This window comes from Spinacia oleracea, chromosome 2, assembly GCF_020520425.1.
Source record: "Spinacia oleracea cultivar Varoflay chromosome 2, BTI_SOV_V1, whole genome shotgun sequence".
Taxonomy (NCBI): domain Eukaryota; kingdom Viridiplantae; phylum Streptophyta; class Magnoliopsida; order Caryophyllales; family Amaranthaceae; genus Spinacia; species Spinacia oleracea.
The window spans coordinates 9,957,257-9,977,774 of record NC_079488.1 but is presented as its reverse complement, the minus strand read 5'-3'; the positions used below and the strand labels follow the sequence as shown (position 1 = coordinate 9,977,774).

At 34.7% G+C, this 20,518-nt stretch overlaps 1 protein-coding gene across 10 annotated transcripts; it reads left to right on the top strand.

The window, feature by feature from the left end:
- Positions 1–2,998: 2,998 nt before the first annotated feature.
- LOC110781080 (uncharacterized) lies at positions 2,999–15,628 on the top strand. Of its 10 annotated transcripts, none has more exons than XR_008927484.1 (10): positions 2,999–3,237; positions 8,336–9,940; positions 10,037–10,268; positions 11,644–11,871; positions 11,961–12,164; positions 12,239–12,331; positions 12,427–12,537; positions 12,631–13,144; positions 15,093–15,198; positions 15,385–15,628. XR_008927484.1 is itself a non-coding variant. In XM_056836485.1 (10 exons), exons 4-9 carry the CDS (start codon positions 10,266–10,268, stop codon positions 13,096–13,098), a joined length of 1,107 nt encoding a protein of 368 aa, XP_056692463.1. In that variant the 5' UTR covers positions 3,000–3,237; positions 7,059–7,266; positions 9,629–9,940; positions 10,037–10,265; the 3' UTR covers positions 13,099–13,144; positions 15,385–15,628. The 10 variants fall into 10 exon arrangements, 8 of the variants coding, with proteins under 8 accessions (XP_056692461.1, XP_056692460.1, XP_056692459.1 ...); XR_008927483.1 differs by having other exon boundaries at positions 14,393–15,198; XM_056836485.1 differs by lacking the exon at positions 15,093–15,198 and adding an exon at positions 7,059–7,266 and having other exon boundaries at positions 3,000–3,237; positions 9,629–9,940.
- The last annotated feature ends 4,890 nt before the right edge of the window (positions 15,629–20,518 follow it).

The window sequence follows — 20,518 nt, the reverse complement described above, 5'->3', positions numbered from 1 at the left end:
GAACAATTTGATCTGAAGTGTGTAATATCAAAAGAACAACAAGTTAAAGCAAAAAAGAACAAAGAACAACAACCTAAAGCAAAAAAGAACAACATGTTCAATAATTACTTTCTGTATTATTACAATCTCTTAATACATATATGAGAACCAATATATAAAAGAACAAAAGATAAGACTAAAAGAACATATAAAATCGAAAAAAGAACAAAAATCAAAATCATCAGAAATATATAATCAAGATACATTAATCATCAAAATTATCAAAATATAGAATCAAAATACATTAATCAAGGTTATTGAGAAATGCAGAAATCGAAATGATCAAAAAAATCAAAATAAATTGAAATGATGAAAATAATGAACATGGAAATCAAAATCATCATAAATAAGTAATTCGTTTTAAAAAATTGAAAAATTACCTTCACAAATCGGATTATCAGCAGAGGAATTCAAATTTGAAGAAGAAGAATCAATAGAATTTGATATTGAAGTAGAAAAATCAACCAATATCTGAGAATTTTCTATTACTCTCTCTCTCCTCTTCACAGTTTCTCTCTCATTTCCATAGTTTTTCTCTCCCCTCTTCACAAATTCTGATTTGAAAATTATAAAAAAGAAGGTATATATACCAGAAAAATAGAGTGAAAAACAAAAGAACGAAAAAAAAGGGACAGAGCAGTCATTGTTCTTTTTTTTAACAAAAGAACAACGTTTGTTTTTTTTTTAACAAAAGAACAACGTTTGTTCTTTTTTTATCAAAAAAACAACGTTTGTTCTTTTCTTCTCCGGATTCAACAAGATATCCGCGTTTTATATTTATTGCATGTCGTTTGGGCACCAGTGCACCAAGAGCACTGTGCACACCCCTGCACCATCATATTTGCCCTTATATAGTGGTTATTAAGCCGTCTTTTAAAGTGTTAATTTTATTGAGAGTTTGCGATTCTAGTGCGAATATATGATTTATATAGACGTAAAATTTGAAAGTCGAAAAAATGTACTCCGTATACATTAAATGGTGAATTATGAGTGTTAAAGCGGGAAATGGAGTGGAAGAGGTCGAATGATCGAATGTATAAATTAAATGGTGAATTGATGTTGAATGAGCAAGATAGAGTGAAAGAGTTGTTGAAGCTGTAAAATAAGTACTTTGTATAACAACCACAAAAGGAAAATTTGGAAGAAAAAAAAAATATTTATGGATGAAAGATGGAGTGACACTTGTCATATAATAATCAATAAGATGGAGGTGACACTTGTCATATAATAATCAATGGTTATCCTTTTTAAATATTAGGTAAAGATTTTATTGAGCTTTTTATTTATTTTAGAGAGAATATATGATTTAAATATAGGTAATTTTGAAAGTTGAAAGAATACATAAATTAAATAGTGTATTAATATTGAGTGTTAATCGGGAAGATGGGGTGGAAAATGTTGAATGAATAGATTGGTGAATTGATGTTGTATGAGGAAGATGAAATGAAAGAGGCGGTTAAAGTTGTATAATATATCAAACAAAAAAGAAAAAAGAAAATAAAAAAATCAAATTGATGGAGGAAATAATGGATGACACGTGTCTTTTATGCTAGGGCTTAGGTGTCCACCAAGAGGAGGTGCCTCGACGTCCGGTTCTTCTTCAATAGTTATTTCGACTTCCTGGACGCGGCGGGGAGTGCTCCCTGCATTGGCAATCCGATTTGCCTCTTCTATATGGTGTTGAATCTTATCCCGCAGACGCCTTTCTCCTGAGTTTCCATGATGCTCCTCACCGCCAGATTGCAGTTCCACCATGATACTATACCTCCCCACAGACGGCGCCAAATGTTGTGGGAACTTTGTTGGTGCTGACGTGTCACTCTTTCCTTGGAGGAATCAAGTATGCGCTGGCACGATTTCCTGCAACCTGCAAAACAAGAATATTCCCGTAGGAATATTCCCTCCGATGCCTAAGTAAGTATAGGCTAAAGAGAGAATTAATTTGTAGAGAGAAGGTAGAGCAGAATAGTTTAAGGTAGGTGAGAATGAATTGAATGCCCCTTTACCTTGGGATCTGAACTATTTATAGGCGTAGGGTTTGGGAATTGATCCCAAACCCTAGTTGTATGATTTGCTGACCTCAGAGATAAGGACATGTGTCCCTATCTAGTCTGTTTTTGGGATCAAGGGCTTAGTGTGCCTTTGCCTTGTGGGCCTGCCAACAATAGTCTTAAGGCCCCCATTGCTAATTTTCAGGAAAACTTTATTTCGTGAGTGTGGGCTTTCCTTTAGCATGTAAAGGTCATGTGTCGTTCCTTGGTAGGTTCAGGGTGCAATTTCCCAATTAGGCCACATCAGATATTGCCACTACTACAAAATAGGGCTATAGCAACGCCTTTTTAGATAACAGTTTTCGTGGCGTTGCTATATCATAGCTATTGCAACAGTTAAATAATTACTCCTTCCGTCTCTTTTTGTTTTTTACGTTTTCCTTTTTGGGTATTTCAAAATGTTCTTTACATTTTCTTTTATATTATCACATAAATAACTTAGTATTCTATCAAAATTTGTGTCCAATTATTATTTAACCAATCAAATTCATTGGATCATTTAATCTCACACTTTTCCATTGGGACATTAAATTTTTTCTCATTTCCCAATATCAGAATTTTGATAAAAGTGAAAATATTATAAATAAACGTAATTTATCTCGTTTAAATAAAAAAATTGAGGAATTTCAATGCAAATTAATTATTCATTAAAACGCGTGAAAAATACCAAACGTAAAAAACAAAAAGAGACGGAGGGAGTATTAATTTTAGTAGATTTTGATTTTAGAAAAACGTTGCTATAGAAAAACTATTGCAACACTTATATTTTATGACTATTTTATTGCAACAGTTTTTAGTCTTTTAATATTTTAATGAGATATTGCAACGGGTTTTTTTACAAACATCTAAAACATGTTAAAAATTAAAAATAAAATAAATAAGAAATAGTTTCATTAAAAAATTTTCAGCAGGGCGCGTTTTGTTTTTGGTTTCCCTCCTCACTGCTTTTCACGAGTTTGATTAGGGCCTCTGCGTTCCTTTTTCTCTTTAGCCCTCCCTCTGCGTTCTTCTTTAGCCCTCCTCCTCCTTCTTGTCGGTTGTCATCTTCCATCATCGTTCCTTGAAGCAACATATTGCGGCTCTAGATTGGAGATATAGAAAGTGGCGAAATCCAGTTCTGAATTGGCAAGAAGAACCACGTTAGTTTGTATGTATCTCTTCCAATTTGGTTTTAAATTTCATAATTTTGTTGTTTATGTTTTAAACCGATTATAATGGAATTTTTTTGTGTTGTTTTGAGTTCTAAATCAGGGATCTTAATTAGGGAATTCGATTAATTGGGAAATTTGGTTGATTGTGGAATTTGGTTGATTTTATTCATGCGTTTATTTGTTGATTTGAATGGGTTATTTCGGCTTATTTATTTAGTTTGAATTAGTTGGTTGTTCGGTGATGATGTTGAGTTTTAGTTCCTGCTCTGTTCTATACTATTGCTATACGCCTTACTGTTGTTGGTTTTTTTTGTTCTGTTTGTTGTTCGGTTTATTTATGTGCTATTCTGCCGTTCTTTGCTATTCTGCTGCCCTGTTCTATATTTTTAATCTCTATTACATAAGGAAGAGGGGAGGGGAAAAAAGGGGGAAAAAAATACATTGTTGTTAAAAAATGGCTTACCCAAATACCAAATTTTCTATTGCAACGCAACTCGAATGTGTTAAGTATTTGAACCCCAATTCCTTAATCTTATTTAATTTTTCTGCTGCCAATTAGAATTTTGAAATAAAATTAACTAGATGATTGAAAAGAATTGGAAAATTACTTATTTATATACCCCAAAAAATTAACAATAAGAAATAATTAGGGAAAATTCGAAATGAATTATCCATTGTCATTGGTTAATGAAGAACAATCTAATTTGGAAAAAGAATTCAAAAAAACCATGTTCATAAACCTGTAGAGTAAGATGATACACGATTCAATGAAAATAGGAAAATAATCAATGGTAGTTGGCTCATTCTGAATATTCCAGATTATTAATCAAAATCACCCATCTTCTTTCTTGCAATCTGCTTATTTGATGTCTACGCCATGTAATTCATACCAGTAACCTCCATTTAATCTGCTGCTTCAGACAGTTTATTATCAGTTTATTATCAGTTCAGTTTATTATCTGTTACTCTGCTATTATCAGTTGCACCTTTTCTTTTCTTTCCCTTTTTTTGGGAGCGGGGGGTGACAAATTGTTGGATGCAATGAGGTGGGGATTACTCTGCTACTCTGCTGTTTAGTATCAGTTTATTATCACTAATATTCAGTGGTCACAGACTCACATACTCAGTGGGTTATTTAGTAAATATTCTGTTGTGTTCTTTCAGTCACACATTTGTTTCTTGCCTTGCCTAACAGTTTAGTTTTTAATTTAGGGGGTTCTCTAGCTCACTTGCTGCCGTAACTTGTTTTTGTTTGCTTGAGCTAATAAATTCTTCTTACTTTAGGGTGTCACTTGTTTCTTGTTGTTCTTTTGTTTTCTGGTCTGTTCTGTTCTAGTTGTCAGGTTTCTTTTGATATTTTTTGCCCGCCTCTGTCTCCATTCTTTTCTAGATTGATTGTTTTTTGCCCTCTGTTTTTATTTCTCCCCATATCTGTAAAAATATAGGCTAAAAAATGTATTCGCTAACGTACTTTTATTTTATTTTATAGTTTTCATTCTTGTCACGGCTAAATTAATGATGGATCAATATTGAATGAATCTTCCTAGAGGGTCAGAGGGTTTTAAAGGAGCTTTGAATGTTTTTCTTGATGATTATTTTGCAAAGGATGCTATTGAGGGACAAATTTATTGTCCTTGTAAAAAATGTTCAAGGCGCTTTTGTCATTCTAGAAATGTTGTTTATGATCATGTGGTTGTTGATGGGTTCGTAAAGGGATTTAGGGAGTGGTTAATACAGAAGGAGTCATCTTCATCTACGAATAATGATAGGCAAATGGGGTCTAAAAGTGATTCTCTAAATGCATGTGATGATATTGATGGTTTATTGGACGATGTATTTAGAGATGTTGATGATCTCAATAGTGATCATGAAGGGGTTGCTAGTGAACCAAATGAGGAGGCTAAAAAGTTTTATAAGTTAGTTGAAGAAGGGAAGCAAGAGCATTATCCAGGGTGTAAAACTTTCTCAAAATTGTCCTTTATAATTCGCTTATTTCTTTTCAAGATCCTTAATGGAATAAGTAATGTCGCTTTTGCTAATCTGTTAGAGTTATTAAAAGAGGCGTTTCCCATGGCTCAACTTCCTAAATCCTACTATGAATCTAAGAATATAGTGAAGGATTTAGGTCTTGATTATAAAAGGATACATGCTTGTCCCAATGATTTCATTCTTTATAGGAATGATTATGAAAAGTTAGATGCTTGTCCTAAGTGCGGAACATCTAGGTGGAAGTCTGAAAATGTCCCCGCAAAGGTTTTAAGGCATTTCCCAACAATCCCTAGGCTTCAAAGGCTATATATGTGTTTTGAGACAGCGGAATCAATGGTTTGGCATGATAAAGAACGAACAAAAGATGGAAATATCCGACATCCAGCAGATGCACAATCTTGGCAGGAGTTTGATACTAAGTATTCTAACTTTTCAAAAGAAACACGAAATGTTCGATTGGCTCTTGCTAGTGATGGGTTTAACCCATTTCGGACCATGAGTGTTTCTCATAGCACATGGCCTGTTGTGTTGATTAATTATAACCTGCCCCCTTGGTTGTCTATGAAACTTGAGTATTTTATGTTATCTTTATTGATTCCTGGCCCTAAGTCTCCTGGAAATAAGATAGACATTTATTTACAACCATTGATTGATGAATTAAAAGAGTTGTGGGAACATGGGGTGGATACTTATGATGCGTTTCAAAAACAATCATTTCAAATGCATGCATCTTTAATGGGGACAATAAATGATTTCCCGGCCTATGCGATGTTGTTAGGATGGTCCACTAAAGGAAATTATGCATGTCCTAGTTGTAACTTTGATGTGACTCCCAAATATTTACCCCACAGCAAAAAGAATTGTTATGATTACACTCGACGATTTCTTGATGCGAATCACCCTTGGCGAAAAGATAAGAAATCTTTTAATGGAGAAACAGAAGAGAGGTCGGCACCTTCTCCATTATTGGGTAATGATCTGTTAGAAGAGTTGGAGCAACTTGTTATTAGTGAAGGTGGGGTTAGCAAAGGTCCACTAAAAAAGAAGTCTGTTTTTTTCGAATTGCCTTATTGGTCTGATATCAAATGTCGTCATAATCTTGATGTCATGCACATTGAGAAAAATGTTTTTGATAATATTGTTGGCATGTTGTTAGATATACCTGGAAAGACTAGGGACCATAATAAGGCACGTCTTGATCTGGTGTACTTTGGTGTAAAACCCCATCTTCATCCTGTTGCTTCCTCAGATGGTAATCACATGTTGTTTCCACCGTCACCTTTTTCATTGGGTAATGCACAAAAAGATATGTTTCTGAAAGTTCTTAAGGAAACTAAATTACCTTATGGTTATGCATCAAATATTGGGAGGTGTGTACAAGCTAAAGAAAGAAAGTTTGCTGGTTACAAAACTCATGATGCACATGTAGTGTTGCATAACTTGCTTCAATTTGCAGTGAGAAAAACATTGCCACAAGGTGTTGCATTACCTTTGATTAGATTGGGGAATTTTTTTCGTGGTATATGTAGTAAAGTTCTTGATGTCAAAGAATTAGACAAGTTAGCTACTGAAGTTGTTGAGATAATTTGTCAAATTGAAATGATATTTCCACCAGCGTTCTTTGATGTTATGATACAATTACCTGTCCATTTAGTGGAGGAAATCAAATTTGGTGGTCCTGTACAATATCGGTGGATGTACTTTATTGAAAGGTACCTTGGTAGGTTGAAGTCCTATGTTCGAAATAGGAGTTTTCCCGAAGGAAGTATCGCTGAAGGGTATATGATGGAGGAATGCTTGACATTTATTTCTCGATATTTGCGTGAAGGTGTGAACACTAGATTGGACAGAAGATGTGCTAGAAAGTTCGCAACTAATCAAGCAGAAGGTGAATCTTCTATTTTCCCTAAGGGAGGACATCCTATTGTAAGGAAAAGAAAAGGAAAGGGATTCTCTTTAGACGTCAAAAGTTTGAAGCAAGCTCATAGATATGTCCTCTTCAATTGCAATAATGTAACAATGGAAAAATACATTGAGTAAGATTTCTTTTTACATATATATATTTATAGGAAAATTTGTTATTTTACCACCTTAAAAACTTTAAAAATTTGTTTTTTAGCTTTTGATAATGTTGTTTTGCAGCTGCTACTGCTGTTCTGCTTCTGTAGTGCTACTGCAACTGCTGTTTTGCAGTAGCTACTGCTATTTTGCATCTAGTTCTGTCGTTTTGCTGCTGCTATGCTGTTGTTTTGCTGCTGTTTTGCAGCAACTACGACTGTTTTGCAGCAGCTATATGATTAAAATTGAATAAACTAAATTTATTGTTGTAGTTGGATAATCATTGTAGGGTAATTCGGATCAGATGCTTCTGTATTGGATCTGAATAATATACTAATCAACAAAGTTGTGAGTTTTAAATTTATGCTTATATTGAAATGGATATTATTTTATCATAATGTTTAATATTACACCAGTATATAAGTTATTATACATAAAAAAAAATCAAAGTCTTTTAAGTTTGACACATGAATAGTAAATGGAAAATGGAGGAATCGTAATGCATTTATACTATTACAGTTTTACGTAATACTCCGTATTAAATAGAGAATAACTACATGGTGACAATTACAGAGTAATGTTTATTTACAAAAATTAAACAAATGCTCGCTAACATCAATACTTGAACTATTGATCTCGACCTAACCACCACTCTAGCTAATAAAAATGTAATTCAGAAAATGAAGTACTCCGTATAAGTTATATGCTTACTAATTAATTTCATGCTTTAGAGCTCAACTTAGCTTTTGATAATGCTGTTTTGCAGCTGCTGCTTCTGTTTTGCTTCTGTAGTGCTACTGCAACTGCTGTTTTGCAGTAGCTACTGCTATTTTGCATCTAATTCTGTCGTTTTGCTGCTGTTATGCTGCTGTTTTGCTGCTGTTTTGCAGCAACTACGGCTGTTTTGCAGCAGCTATGACTGTTTTTCATTGCTTTGCATAGCTTCTAATATATATAGTTTGAATTAATTACTTTTTTTAAAAAAAATTGATGTGTATATATATCTATATATATGTTCTTTATTTTTTTTTATGTTTTTTGTTACAGAGAACACAAAATTTGGGTGAGTAGTCAACAAGGTCGAAAGCGTAGGTGGACTAGCGCACAAAGCCATATGAATGATTTTATTGATTGGTTTCAAGAAAGGGTTTTAAGGGAACAAGTTCAGGGCGAACTTTTCTGGGTGGCCAAGGGTCCTAACCCTAAGGCTAGGAGGTATTCTGGGTATTTTATCAATGGTTATAGGTTCAACACAAGGGATCGTGATTCACGATTAAATACTCAAAATAGTGGAGTCACTTTAACAGCCCTAACTTCTAGTTTTGCAAGCTCAAGGGATCAAAATCCTATTGATGGAGATGTTACCTACTATGGAGTAATAGAAGAGATTTTTTTAGACTTTTGGTCTCAATTCAATGTTGTTTTATTTAGGTGTGATTGGTTTCTTGGCAATATTGATGCGTGTGGGCTTATTTTTGTTAATTTTAAGAAGAAATGTTCCAAAGATGATCCTTTTGTATTGGCATCTCAAGTTCATCAAGTTATCTATTCCCAAGATCCTGAAGAATACGATATTCAATATGTGAGTCACAGTGTTCCTACAGACCTTTTTGATTTTGGAGAGTCAATGGATGGAGATACATATTGGGAGGAGCCTATTAATTTCAGTTGTAATAATGCTCCTACTATTGATACAACTGATATTCATGCAAGTGCTGGCGGTGATGTGCGATCTGTAGAAATTAATGAGTTATTAGATACTGATGATGAAAATGACCTTGCCGAAGATGATGATTTTGATGATACATATTGGGATTGGATGGAAGCTACCGATGATATCCTGGCTTCTGAGTCACAGGGGTTTACTAAGGATACTTAAAGGATTGTAGTTTCTTAAATATACTATTTTTATAATTTTGCCTTTTCTTTTTACCATCAAACATTCTTATATGCTATTATTTTGTTTTATGTCATTGATTAATTATAAGCTAGTAATGATGTTCCAGAATTATTTGATGTTCTTCTGGTTGTTTCTTAATAGTGTTGGTAAAGTTATTTTTCTAATTGCGTGGCTTGTTGTGGATTCATAATTGTGTTTTGTATGATGTAACTTTTAATACCATTCATGTTTAATCTTCTTATGTTCAGGCATTGTTCTGCCATAAAAGCAGATTCTAAAGCTACTAGAGATACTTGTCTCAACAATCCCAAGCATAACTAAGTGTGTAGTTTGTGCAAGTTTTTGATGCTTGGAGGAATTTTATTTAAAGAGATCATTTTTTTCACAATAATTTATGTTTCTTTTCAGTTTCGCTAACTATGGTATTTCTTTTCTTGCAGTGATTAAGAGAGAAAATGACAAAAGGGAAGAAAAATTCTAAATTTGCTCCAGCATCATTATCTGAACTAACAACGTATGAGAAAGCAAGGCAAAAGAATTTAGAAAAAAATGCTCAGAGATTTAGGGAGTTTGGGCTAGAGAAATATGCTATTCAACTAGAGACAAAGAATAAGGCCCTTAGACAAAAGAAGGAGAACATCAACCCTCGAAAGAATGACCAAGATTACGTGCCCGAAAGTGAAAGTGATGACGATGAGTTTGGTATTTCTCAAGATGCAAATTTAGTAACACAAGCTGCAACGTCAAAGAAGGTTGTAATGTTGATTTTTTTAAATCAAAATTCTTTTTTATTCAATTTTATTTATGATAAATGTTTGTTGCATTTACGTTTGATCTTTATGTTATAGAAAGAAAGGACTAGAGAACAACCTCCTCGTAAGAATAAGAAGAAGCCACTATGTCCGGCAATGAAAATGGATGATTTCGTTATGATGCAGCAAAATATGAATCCAAGTGAAGCAGAACAACTACAACAAGAAGTACACCAATTGGAAAGAGACCATGTAGGATCTAAGCGTCCAATTTCTGCCATTGTTCTATCGGATAACCAAGGAGAAAGTAGTTCTGCACGACAACATGGTTTGTAAAATACTACTATATAACCTTTTTTTCCCTCTGGTCTCCTTCCTAGTTTTTCTTTTTAGATCAGCCTTGTTAAATCAGTCTGCATAATTTTGAAGCAGAATCACTGCATTTCTTTTTGTTCGTTCTGCTCATTTGGATGATTTGTCCTTTGTTTTGGGTTGGGGTCTGTTCAGATTCTAATCTGATGGTCTGTTCAGATTAGAATCTGCTGGTCTGTTCAGATTAGAATCTGTTGTTCTGTTCAGATTCTGGTCAAATTCTAAATCTAAAATCTAAATATTATCTTAGTGCAGTCTGCTTTTAGACTTGACCTTCCCCTTGCGAGTCTTGCCAACAAAGAACCCAAGGAAAGAAAATAATGTTCATTTTCGTGGATAAGCCTAGATTTAAGCCATTCACCTATATCCAATTGTTTGATAAATCCCAATGCAATACAACGTGTCCCTGCATTTGTCACTTTTGTTAGAAACTACAGCCCTTGCTCTCCTGTTCTGTAGCCCTTGCTCACCATCATCCCAAAATCAACCTGTCCATCTGTTACCGAGGCATCTGTGTTCAGTTTGTAGAGAGTCTGATCAGGTGGCTTCCACAGGGGGCTTTCTTGCACATTCTGAACTGGCATTGGTTGGTCCCGAACAGTTGCTACTTCAAATTCACCCAAGAGGTTCACTATGTCTGTGCATGCTACCCCTGGGTCTTCTCTCTTCTTCTAAAACACCCATTTGTTCCTCATGTTCCATGTCATCCATATAATAATCTGCAGTTAGTTGTTTTGCAATGGTTCTGTATAATCGACAGTTAGTTGTAATAGTTCTGCGTAATCTGCAGTTAGTTGTGGTTCTGCATAATCTGCATAATCTGTAATGAGATTAAGTTCTTTCATAATGACATTGAATTGAAGGTCAAAGTTAAATTTAACTATAAGGAAGACTTTTGAGCTAGATATACCCGACTTAATGCTATTATAACAACCTTAAGTTTTCCTGACAGTTAAATTGTATTTTTAGCTGCATGAGTTCCCGTTTATTTCCTGACAGTTCCTGACAGTTTTTTTTAGTTGTTTAGTGTAAGTATTTGGCACAAACACACTGTAATAGCTAGCAGAGGATTACACCTTTGGACCTTAGCTAATGCAAAGCAGAAAAAATAAGTAACTTTGTAAGTTAGTTGATGCTTTCTAGCTACGTTGGCTGATTTCATTACAACAATCAGAGACTGATGCTTAATCATTAGCCAATTCAATCAGATTATAATAAACTTGTAGGATAAATGGTGAATGATCGAAACAATGACATTGAATACCGCCTAATTCTCATATTTTCGATATTTGTTTTCTCATGATGTGTTTTTTCTCTTTTCTTTCTCTTAGGTGCTAAAAAGAAAGGTCGTGGACCGACTACTATGTTTGATGTCCATGCTCGCAAATTGGAAGCCCGTGTTCCTATCTATTGTAATGACAAAGGACAACCTATTGGTCCAGAAAAAAGATAGGAAAGAGCTTACTCGGTTCTTAGGAACTATTGCTCATGACTACAATTGGGCCCCTTTTACTTACACAAATTGCAAAAAAAGTTCCAAACAAGGACAAAATATGGGAGTATGTGAAAGTGAGTGTTATTTCTTTTATGTGTTATTTAGATTTATTTTTTCATTTTTGTATTAATACATCACTAACTTTTTATTTAGAGCAAGTACATCCTTCCACCTGAATCTGGAGAGTGGGTATATGAAACCCTTGATCAATCTTGGAGAGGATTCAAATGTAGGCTTAAAAAGATACATTATTATGCATATGACAGCTATGAGGAGAGATTGGAACATCCGCCGGAGAGAGTGCCTGAAGCACATTTCAAAATACTTCTAGCTTATTGGGAGACTAATGCAGCAAAGGTAGGTTTGAGAATAACATATTCTTATGATTTTTAATTGTTTCCATGTCTAATATTAATTTTTTTTCCTGTTAGAAAACAAGTTTGCAGAATTCGGAAAATCGCAAAGAGCAAGACAATATGCATACAGTTGGTCCGGTGTCATTTGTCATGCGTTATGACAAGATGGTTTGAGATACATACCATATTTAGCTTAATATATCTATACATTGACTATGGAATGAAATACATATTTCATCCCGTTTTTTTCATTGTTACCTCAGTTGCGTGAAAATGGTAAGGCACCATCAAAAAGAGAGATGTTTGAAGAGACTCGTCGTCGAAAAGAAGGAAAATTTTATGATCGACCTTATGATGATACGCAAAAGAAGATAGTATGTATTTGGTATTCTTGTATTATGATTATTTATTCTATTGATCTGATTACTTTATTTAAGCTTACTAACCATGTATTTTAATATATGTAGCAAGCCATGCGGGAACTGAAGGCATTACAAGATGATCAGAATAGTGAATCTCATAAGGATTCATTTGATGAAGTGATGGGAAATGCACCAGGTTCAAAAAGACTACATGGACTAGGTGTGTCCCGTAAGATGCAAAAAGATATAGAATCAAGTACATCTTTAACATTGCCAGACGAGGTCATGGACTCTATCAAAAAAGCTGTAACTGAAGACGTGCAAAAGGACATTATAACTCAAAGAGAGGAATTTGCAAAGGAAAGAGAAGCTCATGCTGCTGAAATGGAAAGAATGTCAAAGGAATTTGAGTCCCAAGCCTCAAAATTACAAAATATGATCAAGGAACCAGAAGAACCTGAAACTCTTGATTCAATCGCTGCTTCACTTGGTCGACTACGGAAAAAGGACCCTACCTTGACTGCAGAAAAGATTGCAGCAGTTTTGGTGTCTACCCTTTCAAGTGATGCATAAATAATTTCTACAGACCACTCTCTTTATTGGTCATGGTTACATATAGGTATGTTTTATAAACCTTCTTTACTTATTTTGTTATAAGTTGATTTAGAATTATGATGTTTGATGCTTGTGAAATTGCGGTGTTTGATGATTGTGAGCTTTTGGTGTTTGATAATTATGGAATTGTGGTGTTAGATGATTGTGAAAATAATGATATAATTAGGCGGTAAGTCCGTAATTAGGCAGGTCTTATTTGTGGATTGTGCTTGAGTTGTGTGTAGCTGTTCTGTTTCCAGTTAGCAGATTCTGATCTGTTTAGGATTTAGGGTTTTTCAGCTGTTTTGTTTACAGCTGTTCTGTTTAGGGTTTAGGGTTTTCAGCTTTTCCGTTTACAGTTATGTCCATAAGTAGTAGTTGTTCTGTTTCCGCAAGGTGGTTCCCGTGTTCAGGCAGTATTGCAACAAGTTCTTTTGGACTGATCGGTTTTCAGCCGTGTGTGGTTTTCAGCTGTTGTACTGCCTGTGATGTATGAATGGGTCTGTCTGTGATTTACTTGATTTCAATTAGTCGTATAGACAAGTGCTGGCATTTGAATTCTTGTTAAGATTAAAGAAGACACAATTAAGATTTGTCCATATGCTTCGATTTAAACTCACACCATTGTCTCTACAAAAGGATATAAATGACATAATCAGACCGGGGCAGAATCAAATATCACACACACTTCTAATCAGCAGGGGAGTTCTTAACATTTGCATTAAAAGGATCTGTTGAACATCATAATCGAAAATTAAAAAACAAGATGTGGCTCATTCGCTTATTTTTTGCTTTTTAGGTAGAAACAACCTATACACCAAAGAACTCAACTGGTTATTAGCAATTCTTCAAAATTTTCCTGCAAATCTTCACAGAAACAATTCAAAACATAACTTCAAATATTAAAAAATGAACTAATAAAACACAACACAAAGTGAAATCAGTACAAAGAACAAATCCCATCTAAAAATGTCAAAAACCTAGTAATTGGGCAATCTTAATTGTCTGCTAAAATCATACTTCATCCCATTTAAAAGTGTTGAAAAATAATAATACTAAACTGCTTAAGTAGTAATAATGCATAGATGTATGAAATAGAAGTATGGAATGGAAATAATTATGAGAGTTTGGTACAAGATAAATAAAACAAAACAAAAAGAAAATGGTGGTTACAGCTAGGGACGGAGGGAGATTTGGACAAGTTTTGGTTTCTGGCTGAACATGCTTTTGAATATTATGTTAAGTTATCGCCTTTTTTTTTGTTTTTTGGCAGAGCCTTTACAAATTGGCCACAAACCAAAACAGCCAAAACAGCCACCAAAACTCCTACTTACAACTTAACTCAATCAACAGATTACTAAGATCAGCAGGAGTGGGCCTGCTAAAATGTAAGAGTTGCCGAACCTTCTGCCACAAGTGATAAGATATAGAGCATTCAAAGAACATTCCACAGTTTCACCAGCTAATCCACACAAAAGGCAAGAGCCAGCAGCTTGTTATCACCTTTTGTTAATTGTTCACAAGTTGTTTTCTATTGTTGTACTGCATGCCACTTCATAACAGTCGGACAACGGATATGTAACCTTAGCAGAGAGTTCGAGAAATCATTGATTAGTTATCTGAAACCTCGTTTGCTGTTGGTATAGTGCTGCTAGTACTTGAGTGCAGAAGTTAGTTCAAAAAATGTTTCTTCAGAGCATGGAATTGTCAGACCACCCATAAAATGATGAAACCCGAACTCTAGTTCGGCACGGTGTAGCATGCATCGGAATGCAGGGTAGCTTAAGTATGAAAGAGGCATAACATGTCTCTTCTTGTTAGCTTGATCACCTACACAAACTGGAATATGTTCAAAGCAGACAAGAATAAATGCTTATATATTTGCTCATCTATTTTCTAATAGCTTTTCAGATTCTGATCTGCTGCTTGCTGTTCAGTTTTGTAAGGCTCTGATATGCTGCTTGTTGTTTCAGTTCTGAAAGGCTCTAATCTTCTGCTTGCTATTCAGTTCTATACGGCTTTGATTCTGATCTGCTGCTTGTTCAGTTCAGTTCCAGTTGGCAGATTTGTTTTGTTCAGGTGGGGGGGTTAGGTTTCTGCCCTTCATGTGCAATTGTGCTGCGTGTTTATGTTTCTTCCCGTGCAGCCGTTGTGTGGTTTTCATCTGTTGTTTTGCAAAATTGATCATATTATTTCATTTGAATTACATGCATTAATTTTCCTATTATATTGACTGTTTTTTTTTTTTTTTTATTCTTTTTACAGGGTGGTAGATAGGAGAATGGTAGATAAAATGATGGCAAGAAGGGCATATATTGAACTTTTTTGGACTGATTTTTGGCAAATAAATTAAATACTAGATAGCTTTTAGATTGCTTGAACCATTAGTTTTACGAGATTCATTAGTTTTCTAATTGATGTATTTATAAATTAACACTTGTTTTTGTTATTAGAATGATTGTTATGGATATTTTATTTTAATAATAAGTAGAACTTAATTTCAAATAAATGTTTTCTATTTATAGTAGTTGGATATTTTGGTATAATATTTTCATTTTAACGAGCTACTAAATAAATGCGTATGAAACTGTTGCTATAAGCTCACATTAAAATGTCGCAATAGATGTATCAAGAAACGTTGATAAAGACTTACATAAAAGTGTCGCAATAGGGTAGCAAAAAACGTTGCTATAGACCTATGTAAAAGTGTCGCAATAGCGGTATCAAGAAATGTCGCTATAGACTTCAAATGTGTTGCAATATTAGAGCAATAAACGTTGCTATAGACTATTGATAGTACTGCTTTAGATAATAAAAGTGTTAGCCTAGAAAATAAAACTGTTGCTTAAAATCCTAAATAATCGTTACTAAAACATAATAATTGCTGCCTTAGATATAATAAAACTGTTGGCAAAAGTTAAAAGTCGTTGCCTAAGAAAAGTGTTGCTAATGATAACTATGACAACGGTTTTACAATGTTGTTGCCTAAGGCCTCACAACTGTTGCCATAGAGTTATAGCAGCGCCACCTATTGGCAACGCCATATAAACTGTTGCTATAGGTCTATAGCAACATTTAATGGATCTTTGCCAACACATTTAGGCCGTTGCTATAGCTCTATTTTGTAGTAGTGTGCGATCATTTACATTAATATATAAAAAATATTTTTTTATTGCAAACATATTAATAATATGGAAAGTTTATCATCTAGATCATATGACTTTGGACATAGTTCATTACGATATATTAGTCAAATTTTCAATCAACATGCTCTTAAGACTTCAATAATATGAGTGAATAAATTATTATCTGTGCTCCGTACAAAAATATTACGATAATGAAAATGTGGCAAAAGTTGCTTTTGATATTTAAGATTAAGTATAGGATTCGTACTAAACATATTATATGGTTAGGGGGCTTATTTTATTAGTTAACAAAGGGCCTATAAAATGTTTGAGACAACCTTGTTAAATGCATTAAATCAATAGTAACTTTTGTTATGCATATCCGTATTCATTATATGACAAAAATTCTTAAAAAGTTGATAGTATTATAATAATATAAGGAAAATTTGTAATTATTATTCCAACCTTTGCCCGATTTTCTTTAATTAAGCCTACCTATGCGATATTTCTAAATAATCCAACCTTTATAACCCAACTACTATTATTAAGCCTAACAAGTTACTAACCTGCTATAGACGGTATTCACCCTTACGTGGCATATAACCATTATAATTTATTTATTTTTATTTCCCCTTATTTTCTTTAATTTCTATTTTAATTTTTGTTCCTCTATCCTCTGCGATTTTCTGCTTCATCTCTGCACTCCTCTCCATTATTTTTCTTCTACCTCTTCTCCACCATTGTCGATCCCTCATACGGTCATACCTCTCCATTCGAAGTTCATAAAAAATAATCAGCAATTGCTATGGCTGGGGTAAAGCAATTGCCTGTTGGATCTGGATCTTCTTCAAATTCAAGGTTTTTTTTTCTTTCTAAATTTTCAACAAGACCACAATAACCAACATCCCACAACATAAAAAAAAAACTATATTATTGCAACAGCTCGGGTTTTTACGAACTGACCATCAAGGAAGCCCAAAATTCAAAATTTACCAAAAAAGGAACAAAAACGCTAAGGTTCGTAAGTTCACCTTCAATTGTACGATTTTGGAGACGAAATTTGAATGCGGGTGGATGAAGTCACCTATTTCCACAAGAAAATCGCTGATGATGTCATGAACTAGTACAATTGTGGTTGAAGCAGCAGTAATGGAGGAGAGAGGAATTGAAACACGGTACAGAGAAGAGAAGGGTTAAGGGTTTTTTGAAAAAAATTGAAATCCTTGTTTAGGTGGCAAGTGATGATGACGTGTCCAATATTTTAGGAGGTTAACATCAAACCCACTACACTCCAAAAGGCTATTCAGCCATCAACCAAGGCCCATGGCCCAATAGCAATAAATGACCTATGGGCATTTATTATGCAAACACTATAAATAAGCCGCCAAGGCTCACACCTCAAGGTACGTCCAATTTATTGCCTTAAGACTACTCTCTAGAGAACGTCTCTCTCTAGAATCCGAGCATTGTACTTACTTAGGCATCGGAGGGGCTTTCCTCGGAAACACCCCCGAGGCTAGTAACTTTGTCTTTGTGCAGGTGAATTCGGACATTACTCATTCAAGCTAGCAAGATCTTCAACACACTCAAAAGGGCATTCATTCGAAGCCCATTGTTCAATCCACTTCAACACCGGAACAATTTGGCGCCGTCCACTACAAAAATAGGGTGCATATTTAGACCGATCAGTTTCGACGCTGTTGGAAAGGGTCGCATGGGTAAGGGGGGCGCGAATATATAATCTGCATATTTCGACGGTTTGTACAGTCGAAACAAATTTCGACTTTCCGGAGCGTCGATATGTGCATAAAAAGACACGTGGGTAACACGTGTTGCATAAAGAATTTATTTTTCACAAAAATTCCCGCCTAACTGAAACTTTCGCAATCCCGCTTTACTGGGCTGCAACTTCCACGTTTCTCTCAACTCCTCCATCACCGACCTTGCTAGCTAGCTCCAAAACCTAACCACCCTCCGACGAATCCGACGAATCCGTCCTCTATCATCACGTTCAACACCGTTAGCGCCCTTGGATTTCGTCTTCAACCTATACCGTTAGCAGAATCAAATCCCTCAATTCTCTCAGTTCATCCCACTTTTATCTCACTTCTCATCCTATATTTTCAAGGAAATCGCAATTGAATTCGAAATTCGCCCAAAAAATTCAAGATAAATTCGCTGCTTCCTCTGTTTTTTTGTTGGAGAAATTCGAGCATCATCTGGGTTTTGAGTTGCTGCTTCCTTGGTGTATCTGATAAATCCGCTCAATTCTTGACTGTAATTCGATCTTCCAGGTTAGTTTTCTTGTTTTTTTTATTTTTTTTATTTTTACTTTTGTTGCTGAAATTGTATGTTTTAACTTTTAAGTTCTTCTCTACATATTTAAAATATTTTCAGGAAATATATATACAAATTGTATGGTTATTTAGTTTTTGTAGCTGTATTTTGTGAAATAATTGTCTCAACATCTTGATCGAAAAGAGTTTTTTTGGAATTTTTGCTTCAATTCGTGTATTTGTTGATGTATTTTCTTTAAACTTGGGTTATGTGTTTAGCTGTCTAGGTTAGGCTTGATAGTGTGGATGTAAAAACAAAAATCTGGATTTAATTATTCCAGAAAATACCAAGAGCTATTGGCTTTTTTTACATGATGATTGGCTTTTTTTCTATCCTTTTTCTGTTGGCTTCCAGGAGTCAGCAGGATTGGTGATCATACCTGATGGATTTGTTTTTCACTTAATGTTATTTTGGCATGTATATTGGCTGCAAGAGACCTTTAATACGATATCAACCACCAATAACTTGAGAAATGATAACATGGAATGGATATCAACAAGAACTGCATCAAACAGACCTAAATGAACTCCCAAAAATTATGGTTCAGTAACTGATTCCAGTAGTTTTGTTATGGTTCAGATGTAAATCCCGGAATTGAGAAAGTTTACTTACAGAAAATTTGTATTGGTCCAGTGAGTTTGTTAATGGTTTAGGAATAAGGACTGTAATTTAGGGAGATTGCTTATGGAATACGGTAATGCTTCCTGTTATGTTATTATTCGACAAATGTATGAGGTGAGACGCTTTAGTGTGGTGATTCCATTTGGGATATTTTACTAGAGAGAAATCTTTTCTACTAAAGGAGAACAATGCGTCTCTTTGTATGTCTACCCAGATAAGATTACTTGCTGCTTTATTGCCTACTGCATTCATAACTGTCTGAAATGCAGATAAGAATCTACATTCAGCAAAGCATGGAACTGAAAGAAAGCACCACCCCCGAGTTTTAGGTCTGAACTCTGAACACCAACCTGTAGTTTGGCATCTTGGATAGGACCTGTCCCAGATTCGTAGTTGTGTTTTGAGAGTCAAATAAATGTTATCCTGTTAAACTCAACTAGTAATGTACATTATGTCTTCCTTTTTAATGGGCGTATCATTGTCGCCCTTTTTCATACTCCGCTTCTGCGTTGGGTCTGGTTGCCCTCGCTTCTATCCTATAATGCGTATCATCTTGTTTTCCATTCTCTATGATTATGCCATATCACCTACAGTAACCAATCAATAACATTAAATACCTGGGTTTAAGTTAGTGATGTGTCGAAACATAATCAGGACACGACATGAGACTTAAGAGTTGACAGTTGAGACTTGAGACATGATCTAAAACCATTCCTGAGTTAGGTTGTGAACCCCTCAACTGAAGAAGAAAGACTTTTGAAGAGTCCGTCTGGGTTATCAGTATGTACCTATCAAAATGATCCAACGAACACGGGTTTAGAGCACAAAGAAGTAAAATTACTAAATCAGAAACAAGAAATTATTATATCAAAGATTAAAATTTTCACAATAAAATATCCTTGTTGTTTTCTCCCATATTAGGTTTATTCTAATCAGATCAGTTCTGATCAATTATGATGTTCTGTTCTGATCCGTTCTGATCAGATCAGTTCTGTTAGTTCTGATCAGATAGTTCTGTTCTGATCAGTTCTGATCAGATCATTCTGCTCTGATCAGCTCCAGTAATAGTATCCTTGTTGTTTTCTCCCATATTAGATGTGTTCTGGTCAGATTAGTTCTGATCAGTTATGATGTTCCGTTCTGATCAGATCAGTTCTGTTCTGATCAGTTCAGATCAGATCAGTTATGTTCTGATCAGTTCTGATCAGATGAGTTCAGTTCTGATCAGTTCTGATCAGATCAGTTTTTATCGGTTCAGTTCTGACCAGTTTGTTCAGATCCGTTCTGTCTTAAGGATTTCAGTTTCAACCTGTTCA